General features: G+C 35.9%; 1 protein-coding gene across 1 annotated transcript in view; it reads right to left on the bottom strand.

The window, feature by feature from the left end:
- LOC135197159 (vascular endothelial growth factor receptor 1-like) overlaps nt 1–15,746 on the bottom strand; it is a 125,739-nt gene that overhangs the window by 83,542 nt on the left and 26,451 nt on the right. The window contains exon 2 of the mRNA XM_064224139.1: nt 9,756–9,910. Coding sequence (XP_064080209.1) covers nt 9,756–9,910 — 155 coding nt within the window. The remainder of the gene's footprint in view (nt 1–9,755; nt 9,911–15,746) is intronic.

Raw genomic sequence — 15,746 nt, forward strand, 5'->3', positions numbered from 1 at the left:
TTACAATGTCAAGTACCAGAGTCAACAACGCCCAGGTTTTAAGTCTTATCCAAATAACAGGAACAAATTTAATGGGAAACCTTCAAGTGATACTACTAAGAGTACACAAGGTAATACAGCTCAGCAAATTAATGTGAAATCCTCATCCAGTTTTTCAAGACAGTTACAGAAACCTAATGTTGTCTGTTTCAAGTGTGGAAGAGTAGGACACTACAGTCAAGAGTGTTACCGGAATCAACAGCAGTCAAAACCAGTTAGTCAAGTTGTGAAACAAACTACGAAGAGCAGTGTGGGAAAGAATCAGACTCCAGACAAGAATGAAACTAAACAAGCTGAATGTTTAGCAACCAGTGGAAATGTTACCTCAAGCAGTGAGTGGTTAAGCAGTGTGGAGGCATTTAAGCCATATATCTATGAGGGTATGCTGTCAACTCAAGAAGGAAGTATGCAGGTACCAGTCAAGATATTACGTGATACAGGGAGTAACCATAGTGTGGTAGTACGTGGTTCTCACCCTCAGTTGGAGAAGAGTCTCACAGGAGATTCAGTTATTTTGAAGGGTATAGGAGGAGAGGAAGTAACTCCTATATGCCGCTTACACCTGTCATGTGAATTGGTGACAGGGAATGTTGATTTTGCTGTAAAGGACTCACTGGCTGTGGAAGGTATACATGTTCTGTTGGGGAATGAAGTTGGTGGTGTGCCATTTATTCCTTGTCCTGTAGTGACAGACAAACCATTGAGGATTAGTCCTACAGAAGAGTTGGAGAAGAATAACCCCCACCTGTTTCCTAGTTGCGTAACTACCAGAAGTATGAAGAGGACTACGACTGTAAGTGAAGAAACTGAGGATTTACACACCCAAGAAGGATCAAGTGAAGGATCTTTGTGCTTAGAAGAATTATTCCAGGGAAGTGAAGTTTCCCATAGTGCTGACCAAGAAGAGATTTCCCAAGAAGATGAAGAAGACGACGACGAAGAAGAAGAACCTGATGTTCCTGAAGAGACTCCGAGTAGTCAAAGTGTTGCTGAAGACAGTAGTGAAACTACAGTAGCTGAGTTAGCAGATATTGAGAATTCAACCTTTGAAGTTGGTCAAGTGACAAGAGAGAAGCTGATGGACTTACAGAAGAAGGATGCATCGTTAACTGATTTGTTCTTCAGAGTTGTTGATCGAGAAGAGATGCAACAAACTCCTACCTGTTACTATCTGAAGGAAGGTTTACTGATGAGGAAGTATAGACCTACAGATATACCAGGAGATGCTGTATGGGGCGAATATCATCAAATTTTGATTCCATATTCATTGAGAAAGCAAGTGGTTGCAGTAGCTCATGAGTCTGGACATATGGGAATCAGGAAGACTGTGGAGAAGATCATGAAATATTTTTTCTGGCCTGGACTTCACAGAGATGTTAGCAGGTTTTGTCGTGAGTGTCATACCTGCCAGATAGCTGGAAAACCGAATGAATCCATCAAGAAAGCCCCCCTACAACCTATAGAAGTTAGAGGAGAACCCTTTAGCAAAGTGATTATAGATATGGTTGGACCATTGCCGAAGACAAAGAAAGGTAATGAGTATTTGTTGACATTAATGTGTCCTGTGACAAGGTATCCAGAAGCAATCCCTGTTAGAAACATATCTGCCAAGATAGTTGCTGAAAAACTTGTGGAGTTTTTCTCAAAGTTTGGAATACCAGAAATAGTACAAAGTGACAGAGGAACAAACTTTACTTCAAAGTTATTCCAGGATGTGATGAATTTGTTAGGGGTGAAACAACAGTTATCAACCGCTTATCATCCAGAAACTCAAGGTGCCTTGGAAAGGTTCCACCAGACATTGAAAAGTATGCTGACAAAGTATTGTTCTGAGTCAGGAAGAGAATGGGATGTTGGTTTACCATTAATGTTGTTTGAAGTTAGGAATGCTTATCAAGAAAGTATGGGATGTTCACCTAATGAGATGATTTTTGGAAGAGAAGTGAGAGGACCGTTGAAGATTCTTGCAGAAAATTGGGAAGAAAATCAAGAGGAAAGCCAAGCAGAGTATGTGAAGAACTTAAGGAAGAGGTTGAAAGAGATTAGAAAATTCTCTTTAGAAAACTTGAAAATGAGTCAAGAGAAAATGAAAAGGAGATTTGATGCTAAGGCTAAGCTAAGAAGTTTTAGTATTGGTCAACAAGTGTTAGTGTTCTTACCTGTCAAGAGATTTCCCCTCACTAATAAATTTCAAGGTCCTTACAAGATAATTCAGAAGTTGAGTGATAGAACTTATGTGATTGAAACACCAGAAAGAAGAAAAAGACAAAGGAAGATACATGTGAACCTCTTGAAACCTTATTTCTCAGAAACTAAAACTGAAACTGTGTCAGTAACCCAGACAACTTTATCTACAGAAGACGATGATGGCTACGAATTGGGAGCTGCAAGCAAGATGAATAATTCTTCAATTTTGGAAAATTTGGAGAATAAACTGGAACATCTGAGTGTTGAACAAGGTGAAGACTTAAGTGACGTAATTAGAAGTTTTCCAGAAATTTTTTCAGATGTGCCTAGACGTACTGATCTGACCAAGCATGAAATCAAGATTCAAGAAGATGGAAAACCTTTCAAGCAAAGAGCCTATCGCTTATCACCGTATCATCGAGATGTTTTGAAGAAGGAAGTTGAGTATTTGCTGCAACATGGATTAGCAGAACCCAGTTCAAGTCACTTTGAGTTCTCCATGTGTGTTAGTGAAGAAACCAGTGGTATGGTTCATTTAGGATGTGTACTGATTATAGGAAGCTGAATTCTATCAGTGTGGCTGATAATTATCCTTTGCCTCTTATAGATCAGTTACTTGATAATATTGGGCAAGCCAAGTTTGTTTCCAAGATAGACTTGTTGAAAGGATATTATCAAATTCCCTTAGATGAGAATGCGAAGCTGCTGTCAGCTTTTATTACTCCTTTTGGACTATATCAGTATACTGTTCTGCCGTTTGGTCTGATGAATGCACCCGCAACATTTCAACGAGTGATGGATCAACTGTTAGGATCAATAGAAGGAGTAGGTGTATACCTAGATGACATCGTGATTTACTCTACAACGTGGGAAGAACATCTGAAGATTCTGAAGAAAGTTTTCAAGAAACTACAAGAAGCAGGATTAACAATCAACTTAGAGAAGAGTGAGTTTGGAAAGGCAACTGTACAGTATCTTGGGTTTGAAGTTAGGAAAGGCCTTCTTGCTCCAGTAAATGCTAATGTAGAAGGTATCCGTAAGGCTACCCCACCTACTACCAGGAAACAGCTACAGAGATTTTTGGGGATGGCTGGTTTCTATCATCGTTTTTGCCCAAATTTCTCAGCTGTAGTAGCTCCCTTGACAGACTTGACTAGTCCCAAAGCTAAGTTTATTTGGACTCCAGAGTGTCAAGAATCCTTTTAGAAGGTAAAAGCCATTTTAACTTCAAGACCAGTACTTCAAGCTCCAGACTTCGACAAGAAATTTGTGATACAAGTTGATGTGTGAGACTGTGGTGTTGGAGCTGTTCTACTTCAAGAAGATGAAAATAATATTTACCATCCTGTATGCTTCATGTCTACAAAATTGAAAAAACATCAGAAAGTATACTCGACAATCGAGAAGGAAACTTTAGCCTTAATCACCGCATTGAAAAAATTTGAAGTGTATGTGAATAGACCTAGGAATGAAGAAATATTAGTGTTTTCTGATCACAATCCACTGTCATTTATCCAGAAAATGAAAAATCACAATCAAAGACTGACCAGGTGGTCTTTGTGCCTGCAACAGTATAACTTAAGAGTGCAGCACATTAGTGGCAAAAACAATGTAGTTGCTGATTATTTATCTCGTTGCGAATCGTTGGATTCAACACCGTGATAAAAAATCTTCTGGGGGAGGTATATTATATATTGCTACTTTCAAAATGCATGTTTTCCCCTCTTTGAAATGTCTTGTAGATTGTGTAACATTTTTTCAGATTCCTAGATAGCTTAGAATAGGATGTTTTAAAATGTGTGTTCAGATTTCGCATTAACGTCTTGTAAAAGAATATATATATAACGTAAAGAGAGAGATCCTTGTCTTTTCAAAGCTGCAAATGTTTAACTTTTATGTCAGCACTTTAAAATTAGAGTCTGCGAGATCCGTTTGCTTCCCTGCTCTGTCAGCGCGTTTGATAGCGAGCTCGTTGTCATCAAAAACATGTCAATCTTAATTATCGTTTACCCTCCGTTTCAATCGGGTACGTATCTGTTGAGCAGTCTTGTCTTGTACGTGTATGTATTTGCCAAGTCCCACGTGGATGTTGCACATTGTGTGTGTAAGATTGCGTCAGATTTCAGAACTTTCGAGAAGCTTTCGTGCCTAGAACGTTTTGAGACATCTGCTCTGTCATTTCCATAAAGGAAGAGATTTTCATTCGATCTTAAGACCTCGAGGCAGTTAGATCTCCCTCTCTCTCTCTCTCTCTCTCGCTCTCTCTCTCTCTCACTCGACATCGAGATTATTTTAACGTAACGTAAATTTGGTCACTCATAACTTGTGAGAATTGTATATTTGATATTTCTTAGAATTTATTTAGTTTATTTAATTTCTTTTGTGGAATCTGAACAAACATTTCGTAACGGCGCCTGGTTTTTTTGTGAAAGTGTTAATATACAAGAGAAAGAAAGAAGTTGGTATACCAAAAAAGGTAAAGTGTGTTATATTTTTATTAGTTGCAACTAATAATGGATAGGGAGTGTGTTTAACTAATAACGGATAGGAATGGTGTTTAACTAATAACTAATAACGGATAGGAATTGTGTTTGGTAAAAACTGTTGGTTACAGTTTTTGAGTGAAAACATTTACACTTTTACACATTGCTGATATTTTTTGTGTTTGTGTCACATTGCTGATATTTTTTGTGTTTGTGTCTGTTCCATTGTTTGTGCACTTTATTCATTTTTCTTATTGAAGTGTGTCTTTTTGTTTTATATTTTCATTTACATTCACCATTTAATTGACTTAGTTATTTTCATTGCTTTATCATTGCACATTTAATTAAATTTAACACTTGTGAATTGATTTGCATTTACTTAGAATTCTTTTCAAGTTTTATTGTTGTTCAGCACTTGTGAATTAATTTCAAATTTTCAATTATTGCCTAACACTTTTGAATTTTGATTGAATTAATTTTTTTGAATTTTGTGATAAATTAATTTTGATTTAATTTTACTTAATTTGATTCAAGAATTAATTAAACTTTACTTTGTTTTCTAGTAACAGTAATTTTCCCTGATATTGTGAATTTCACTTATAAATTTTGAATTTAATAATAAATTTTTGTATTTAAAATTTCTTTTTATAAGTGTTTTCTTTATCTTACACCAGTATAAATATATTTAATTATGATTATATTTATGTTAGGTAGAAACATAGAGTGGTAATTGATTTGCTTTCCTTCAATTTTCTTGGAGTGACTTAGAACCAGGAAAGTACTTAGACTTCTGAAATCAGGGAAATACTTAGAGTTTGAAAGTTGTTGAAGGAGTGATGCCCTTTGATTAATTTAATTACTTACAAGATTACCTCACACCTGTTTTAATGAACTTAGTCTGATTTTCTGCAATACTGGTAAGGTGTTAAGGGATCACTGTTGCCTTTAGTGTATTCAGTCGTTTTAAACGTGTTATGAGGGTTCAGGTGTTTGGCTTTTGGTGAGGTAATATTTGATGCAAGGTAACCAGATGCTTGGCACTTCGTAACAATATATATATATATATATATATATATATATATATATATATATATATATATATATATATATATATATATACACTTTTAGGGCACAATTTTTTCACGGATACAACATTCATTCATTCATTGAATAGAATGGCTTTTTCACTGTTAACCAGCTTTTTTGAAATTGCTTCATATTTTCTAATTATTTTCTTCACTTTATTGTTCAGGTTACTAATGGACACATAATGGGGTTCCTCCATTTACTCCAGTATTTTTACACGTGACAGCTGTTTCGTCAACCTATACGTATTGACGTTATCAAGCGTACTGATACAAATATGTTGTTGTTTTAGATTAAGCTGACTTTATGCCAGCACGGGCTCTTGCTCAAGAGCAGCATGTAGGAATACAAATATGAGCCTACATGCGTTTTGTGACGTGATGAGGACGGAAAGGTAGTACAATTGCCAGATACCTATTTTTAAGTATTTACAAAAGACTATAGTGAAACAAAATAAGACAAATAAATAAATATGTTAACAACAGAAATTATATCAAAAGTTGAAAGAAGTTATTATATACACATTACACATAAATATATATTAATTACATATATGTTTAATTCACTGAATGTCAGTGTGCGCTCCTGTCCGCGTGTGGTGGTGGTGGTCTTGTTCCACGCGGTTGAAGGGCTGCCTCCTACACGAGGGCAAGGATCGGTCTGCGTCACGTTGGATGTTAAGGTTGGGGCGTTGCATGGCGATGCTGACTGCTTCTGATATCAATAAACGATTGTAGTTGCCTTCCTTGTGTATTATTTTGGTGTTCGTGAGAAGTTCTTGTAAGGATGTTTTTTTATTGTGGGTATCCACAAAGTGCTGGTGAATGGCGCCTTGGTTTCTGTGGGCCTGCATACGACGTTTGAGTGTAGTGGTTGTGTATCCGATATAGCATTTTTGGGGGGACTGACATTGCTCGTCAGCACAGACAAACTTGTATACTATATCAGATTCAACCTCTTTCTCCGTCGATGGGGCCGTACTATTTTTCATTACCAGTGAGGCCGTAAGGTTTGGCTTGCAGTAAATTCTTGCTGTTATTTTGTTATATGGCGCCAGGGGGGTGGTTCCTCTTCGCAGTATACCAAGGATGGCTTTCCGTTCATCTTCGTGGTGTTTGTTGTATGATATCTGTTGGTATATCACTATTTCTTTGCCTTTGTCTTGTGTTGTCCCTCGGGGTCGGGTTATGGAAAGCCTCTAATCTCTTTTTGACAACTTGCTGGATCATGTCGTCTGGGTAGCCGTTATTTGTGAGCAGCTGTTGAACTCTGTTGATTTCTTCGTTAGTTGCTTTCTACGTCGAACAGTGTGTTATGGCGCGTTTTATGTATGCATTTACCACAGATCGTTTATATGCATCAGGGCATTCTCCTCTAGCATTTAAGCATCTCCCAGCATCTGTCTTTTTTAGTGTATACGGTGGTATTGTATTTGTTGTTTTTTTGGGTCACAAGTACGTCCAAGAAAGGGAGCATTTTCTCTTCACTTTTTTCTACCGTAAAATTTAATGTAGAATTTGCTCGGAGTTTATTTACTAATTCATCTATGTCATTTTCGCCCTTTGTTGTGATAAAGATATCATCAATATATCTCCCATAGATTCTGGGTTTTGGGTGTTCTTCAAAAGTGACCTCTTCTGTGTGTGCCATGTATGCGTTTGCAAAAAGAATCCCAAGGGGGGAACCCATTACTACGCCGTCCTTTTGCCGATATATTTCGCCCCTATGTGAGAGGAATGGGGCTTCCTTTGTACATCCTTCTAGCATCTCTTTTAAGATCTTTTCGGGTATCGGTAATGGTGGTTTCTCAGACCGGTATATCTTGTTCATGATGATTTGTATTGTTTCATCCACTGGTACGTCAGTAAATAAACTTTCGACGTCCAGGGATGCTCTGTCTTCGTCGGGTGTGGTGTCTTGCAGTAGATCGATGAATTCCGTCGATGATTTTAGCGAGAACGTTGAAGGAATGTACGGCGTTATAATTTCGTTCAATTTCTTAGCCACTTTATACATGGGGGATGTCATTTGGGATATAATGGGCCGTAGTGGGTTTTCTTGTTTGTGGATCTTGACTGTGCCGTGCAGTATCCGGGTGCAAAGTCTCCGATGATTTTTGGAAAGCTTACTGTTCTGTTCTTTGTTCGCTTTTCTTGTTAGTCTCATCATTTTCTTTTTGAGGTCATTCGTTGGGTCTTTTTTTAAGTGGCTGAAACTTATTCTTATCGTTTAGAATATTATCCATTTTGGTGTCGTATTCATCTCTATTCACTATGACGTACACTGCGGTTTTATCTCCTTTGCGTATTATTATGGTTTCGTTTTCTCTCAGTTCTTTTGCCGCTTTCTTTAGCTGTGGATTGACTATGCGACTAAAGTAGTTACCCCGTGTTCCATTGGCCTCACCCAGTAATTCTAAGTATTTCCCTGATTTCAGAAGTCTAAGTACTTTCCTGGATCTAAGTCACTTCAAGTAAATTGAAGGAAAACAGATCAATTACCACTCTATGTTTCTACCTAAGCTAAATATAATCATACTTATAAAAATTTTAAATACAAAAATTTATTATTAAACTCAAAATTTATAAGTGAAATTCACAATATCAGGGAAAATTACTGTTACTTGAAAACAAAGTAAAGTTTAATTAATTCTTGAATTAAATTAAGTAAAATTAAATCAAAATTAATTTATCACAAAATTCAAGAAAATTCATTCAATCAAAATTCAAAAGTGTTAGGCAATAATTGAAATTTGGAAATTAATTCACAAGTGCTAAGCAACAACGAAACTTGAAAAGAATTCTAAGTAAATGCAAATTAATTCACAAGTGTTAAATTTAATTAAATGTGCAATGATTAAGTAATGAAAATAACTAAGTTAATAAATTGTGAATGCAAATGAAAACACAGAAAAATGTGGAAAATACCAAAATTGCAAAAAGTATTAATCACAAAGAATATAAAATAAAAACACACACTTCAATATGAAAATGAACAAATGCACAAAACATGAAAATCACTTCAAATGAAACAAACACAAAACACAAAAATTTGCAATGTGTAAAAATGTAAATAGTTTCTCTCAAACCATTGTACTAATAATTATAAGTTTTTACCAAATCATCATAACCAATAGTTATTAGTTATTGGTTTTTACCAAACCTTCGTAACCATCAGTTATTAGTTGCAACTAATAAAAATATAACGCACTTTACCTTATTGGTATACCAATTTTCTTCCTTTGCTGCATTGTTTCACACTCGCAAAAACAGGCGCCGTTACACACACACACAATGTTTGTTCAGATTCCACAAAAACACTAAATAATACTAAATAAACTCTAAGAAATATCAAATCTGAAATCTACAAGTTACGAGTGACCATTTTACGTTACGTTAATATCAATTATGGCGAGGCAGAGAGAGAGGAGAGAGAGGGAGAGCAGGAGAGAGAGAGAGGAGAGAGAGAGAGAGAGAGAGAGAGAGAGAGAGAGAGAGAGAGAGAGAGAGATGTGAAGGCTTTGAGGAATTAAGCCCGAATGAATTCTCTTCCTTATTTTCAATGGTAAAATGTTTAAGGTGACTTTGAAATTTTATTAATAATATAATCTCAAAGATTAATACAGTAATAGGATAGTAATTTAAAGTATATTTGAATTAGGATATTATTTAAGGTACACATTTGGTATTTGAACTTTCAAGATAGGCAGTTATGAGCGTTTTTAGAGGGGGGGTTCTAAGGAGTTCTATTTGCGGGGGTGTAGTACGCATCCCCACGAATACAGGGGTCCAAAGTATGCCAAATTGTCCTCTGCCAAATAATATGTGCCAAAAAGTCATAGACTGATATATTACAAATATATATATACTATATATAATATATTTAAATAAATGCACGCATAGGAAAGACCTCCATTTGGTTTAATAGTCAAATATCACTGAAAATAGCTGAAGCACTTACTTGGCCGCTTGGATCGAACCATTTTGAGTTACTCTTAAGGATCTGAGTCCTACCATTACATTGCAGGGTGACATTTGTTCCATTCTCGAAGTAATACTTGCCTTCTGGACTGCCCCAGGCCTTCTGTAGGTGGTTCTCGACTACTATTTGAGGTTCTGGTCAAGTTGGAGAAAAAGATAACTGTTAATGCTCTTCTCACATAGGGTGTTCAGTGTGATGTACATAGAATTAATGCATTTGGTTCTTGAACCTGTGTGATGAGTTTTGGTTTTCGAAGAGGGACAATAATAACCATTCGATTCTGCCGAGGCACCCAAGTTGCCTGCTAACCAAGAGCTCCAATCCCTGCGGATGCCATTTTTATTTCAATTATTATTTCATGTCTCTCAAATACTGGGTCAATATGTTATTGAATTGTCTGAATACGAAAATTGGTCTGGACATAACAAATTTCCCACCAACCTTTGACAGTTCACATTTATTAACTATTTTGTTAAAAAAATATTAATAAAGATTTGTTTTAATTCAGAATTTTTGGTTATTAAATAAACAAACATTAAAAACTATCAGTTACAGGATAAGGTTAAAAGTTCCGGAAAATACTTATCAAAAGAGAACCAACCCCATTGCAACAGCAACAAAAGCTTTTTCCATGGAAGTTAAATTTGATCTTTCAAGCAAACGTTGTGTCTTAGATATCACAGAAAAGAAATAGCTATTTGATTCTGTGGCTACATGTTCACCTATTTCTAAAATAAGCAAACCATTCATAAGGAATCAAGTTTTCAAATCCAATCACAGTGCGTCCTCGACTTATGGCAGAGGATCCGATCCAGCACTGTGCCTTAAGTTAATTTCTACTGTAAGTCATTTGTTCTTTGTTAACGGCACTTTAGTATCCCTCAAGCGCCGTAAATCGAGTTATGGCACCATAACTTGATGTTGCATCAAGTTACAGCACCATCAACTAGATGGCTATTCTTGCTGTTAGCACCATCAGCAGCACTAACGGCACCGTAACTTGATGCAAAATAAAGTTACGGCGTTGTCAAACACTGTCAACAGTGCTGCAAAAGCGCCAGCAGATCAAATCACTGTAAGTCGGTAGCGCCTTAAGTTGAGGATGTACAGGACACAGCAACATCAACAGAGGAGTCTCCTGTAGGTGCATCTTCATCATTAGCATCATCATCCCCACTTTCCACCAGATCAGAATCAACAATACCATAATCAGATTCTGAATCAGAAGCAAACAATACTTCCTCGATTTCTTAAGAGTGAAATATATGCATATGTACATAAATATATACAAATATAAGTGCACACACCATAATTATAATAATATATATATATATATATATATATTAATATATATATATATATATATATATATATATATGAATAACTTGATCACGAAGTATATAAAACGTGATGCTATGTATAAATAAGGTTTTTTTGCCAACAAAGGAAAAAAATGAAAAAGCGAGATAGCCGAGTACTTTCGGTCCTATTCGGACCCTTTGCCATCAGTAAAGGGGGTCCGAATAGGACCGAAAGTACTCGGCTATCTCACTGTTTCATTTTTTTTCCTTTGTGGCAAAAAAACCTTTATATATATATATATATATATATATATATATATACTATATATATATATATGGATAGATATCCATATTGGCATGGAAATAATCCGTTTCAAAGCAGCCTTCGTTACCTGATTTTTTCATATCCAGAACTACATTTTACATGTAAATGGCATAATTCGTTCCAAGCCCTACAAAAACACCACAGTAAATTTTATAATAAAGCTAAATTGACCAATAAACAATAATATACAACAATTTGGACCATTCAATACCTAACCTAACCGTTACTGTGCGTGTAAATGAAGTGTATTAGTGTACAGGGTACAAGAAATACTGTACGTACATGTATGTATGTATGTAGTAAAATGTGGAACCTTACCTTTCGAGTGAGGCAATGTCTGAAAGTGGCGACAGAGGAGGGCAAATGGCAGAAAACATGAACACTTAACTTTTACGAAACATATTAACCCTTAAACGCCGAAGCGGTAAAAATCAAAACGTCCCCCGAATGCCGGAGCCGGTTTTGAGTGAGCGCGGAAGCGGAAAAAATAATTTTTTCAAAAAATCACAGCGCGCTTAGTTTTGAAGATTAAGAGTTCATTTTTTACTCCTTTTTTTGTCATTGCCTGAAGTTTAGTATGCAACCATCAGAAAGGATAAAAATTATCATTATCATATATAAATAATGCGATATATGATAGCGCAAAAACGAAATTTCATATATAATTGTATTCAAATCACGCTGTGCGCAAAACAGTTAAAGGTAACAAGTTACTTTTTTTTCGTTGTAATGTAAACTAAATTACAATCTTTTTGGTATATAACACATTGTAAAACGATAAAAGCAACACAGAGAAAATATTATCACAAAATGATGCATGAATTCGTAACGCGCGGACGTAAAAAAATTATTTTTTTTAAATTCACCATAAATCTAAATATTGTTATAGAGACTTCGAATTTGTTTCAAGATGAAGTTAAATGATGGAATATTACGATGCTGTAAGAGTTTTAGCTTAAAATTGCAGTTTTCGAATATTTCGGACGAGTTAAAGTTTACCAAATGTCGAAATTTTTTAATAATTTTTTTTATATGCAATTATTTCGGAAATTAGAAAAGCTACAACCTTCAAATATTTTTCCTTTTATTCTACATGAAATTGCGCACATTTTCATATATAAAACTCTATGAAATGCAATTTGGAGATTTATGGCGGAGAATCCATGCGCGGAGGGAAGGAAAGTTTTTTTCATAAATTCACCATAAATCGAAATATTGTGCTAGAGACTTCCAATTTGTTGCAAAATGAAGGTAAATGATTGAATATTACTAGACTGTAAGAGTTTTAGCTTACAATTGCGTTTTTACACCATTTCGGTAGAGTCAAAGTTGACCGAACATGGTTTTTTTTCTATTTATCGTGATTTATATGCAAATATTTCGAAAATGAGGAAAGCTACAACCTTTAATTATTTTCCGTTGTATTCTACATGAAATTGCACACATTGTCATATATAAAACTTTATGTAATGGCTAATTTAAAATGGTGCAAACATTACCACAATCGCACGTATGATTTTTTCGGAAGAGTTACCGCGCGGACGTAAGGAAAATATTATTTTTTTCATAAATTCCCCATAAATCGAAATATTGTGCTAGAGACTTCCAATCTGTACAAAAAATTAAGTTAAATGATTGAATATTATTAAAATATAAGCGGTTTAGCTTACAATTGCGTTTTTCGACCATTTCGGTAGAGTCAAAATTGACCGAAGGTTGAAAATTTGTCACTTATCATTTTTTTTATATGAAAAATTTTATTTCCAAAACTGATTTAAAAGCTAACAATAACCAATGGGTTGGTTTTTCTTTTAGGTTGTAGTTGTGGCATGAAAATTGCGCAAAATTTCCATTTTCCATATTAAAACGTTTATGTAACGGCTAATTTTAAAAGAAATGGTTGCAAAAGCATTAACCATGAAATCGCATATATGATTTTTTTCGGAAGAGTTACCGCGCGGACGCAATGAAAAAGTTTTTTCATAAATTCACCATAAATCGAAATATTGTGCTAGAGACTTCCAATTAGTTGCAATATTAAGGTAAATAGTTTAATATTACTACAATATAAGCGTTTTAGCTTACAATTGCGTTTTTCTACCATTTCGGTAGAGTCAAAGTTGCCCGAAGGTTGAAATTTTGGCACTTATCGTTATTTATATGGAAATATTTCAGAACTGATGAAAGCTACAATCATGAGTATTTTTTTGTTGTATTCTAAATGAATTGCGCATATTTTCATATATAATACTTCATGTAACGGATAATTTAAAACGGTGCAAAAATTATGTCAAAGTGACGAAATAATTTTTGAGATGTGTCACTGATACTTTTTAGTGCGATAAGAAAGAAATTCGCGCTTGCGCGCCTGGCGTAAACGATTGTAAACAAAACAATGCCTTGATTCGTGAACTCCCAGCATCCCCCAAGGCGCGTGATTCAAAAGTTTTTGGCTGGTAGGCCTATAAGTATTTTTCTGCGAATTTTTAAAAAAACTTTTTTGAGTCGACGTATGGTACGTCCATTCGGCATACGGGGGACATTTTGACTCGACGTTTAATACGTCCATTCGGCGTTTAAGGGTTAAAAAATGGCAGAAAACATTAACACTAAACGTTATGAAACACATTAACAAATGGCAGAAAACATTAACACTTAACTTTACGAAAAACTTATAATTAAATTTCTTTTTTTCCCCTTTTTCTGATTTTTACATTTTTTTTACTATTTACGTTTTTTTAAAAAAATTTCAATTTCTTCACCACTTTCAATTTTCTGTTTTTTCCTATCACTTGGACCTTCCTGTTTGCTTACTACTAAAGGCCTCTTTGAAAATTAACTATCCAAGGAAGATTGCTTCTGCCTGCTTTTAAAAATGTTCCTGAAACGACTCAGGCAAACGTCATCGAACTGCGCAAGCAACGACCTGTGTAAGCCTTTTCGGGGTGTCTCTTTTCTACAAATGATTGCACTTTATGAAAAGTAGCTAGAACACCCCTAATTTCTGCCGCTGTCATAGAGTCCTCCTCCTCCTCCTCCTCGCCGCTGCTAGAGAACTCTTCTTGAACGACATTATGTTGCATGGCCTCCAACTCCTTCAGGTCATCCATTAAGCTCCTCTTGGTGATCCTGGAGAAGGTCATTGATGTCGTTCTCATCGACGACCAGCCCTATGGACTTGCCGAGTGCAACAATCTCGTAAAGATCTGGTTACGAAACAGTTTCAGGATTGTCAACTGTTTCTGAATCTGCATCAGCTTCACCCACGTTGAATCCCTCGAAGTCTCGGGCAGATACGGCATCAGGCCAGAGTTTCCTCCACAAAGAATTCAAGGTTTGCCTTGAAACCTCCTGCCAATGAGTCGGATGCTTATTACGATATCGCAATGCTCCTTCCAAAATTCACGCAAGGTGAGGTTTGTGGTATCGGTGATGTCAAAACATCTCTTGAAAAAATGTTTTGAATTCAGCTTCTTGAAGTTCGATATCACTTGCTGGTCCATGGGCTGCAGGAGAAGGATGGTGTTAGGCGGAAGATAAAGAATCTTGATGAAAGAATACTCCGCTAGGATAGCTTCCTTGAGGCCAGGAGGGTGAGCAGGGGCATTGTCCAACACCAGCAGACATTTCAGAAGGAGGCGCTTCTCTTCCATGAATTTCATCACTGTGGGCCGAAACACAGATTTACCCACTCGGTGAACAAAAGTCTCGTCACCCAGGCTTTCGCATTAGCCCTCCACATCACCGGAAGATTCTCTTTTAGCACTTTGTGGGCCTTGAAGGCTTGAGGAGTCTCGGAATGATACATAAGTAGGGGCTTCACCTTACAATCCCCACTGGTGTTAGAACAAAGTGCAAGCGTAAGCCTGTCTTTCATAGGCTTATGACCAGGTAGCTTCCTCTCTTCCTCTGTGATGTACAGACGGCCAACAAAAAATTGGCGTAGTTTCTTAATTCATTGTTCGTTATAGAAATATTGCCATATGCAGGTGCCAGATTATTTACTTTACAATAAAAAAACATTTCTTTCAAAGGTGCTATACCTTGAAATAAATTACATTAGAATAGAGTAGACTTATTCAACATATTAAAGATAATTACTTTGCAAAGTAAGGAAAATATGTACCGATGGTTCCACGATTTCTAATTTTATTCTCAACTCTAGCTTCGTGACAGCATACCAAGCATTTTGAAGAATGACTTTGGTGCCGCTCGAGTCTTGACTCAACGTATCGTACTGCACTGGGTGTGTCATTTCGTCTCCTACAGCGATTAACAATACATCAAGGCGTTAACATTCTTTGAAAACGATGTTTAATTAAACTAATTTTGTCCTTTGATCAA

This window comes from Macrobrachium nipponense, chromosome 18 (assembly GCF_015104395.2).
Source record: "Macrobrachium nipponense isolate FS-2020 chromosome 18, ASM1510439v2, whole genome shotgun sequence".
NCBI lineage: Eukaryota > Metazoa > Arthropoda > Malacostraca > Decapoda > Palaemonidae > Macrobrachium > Macrobrachium nipponense.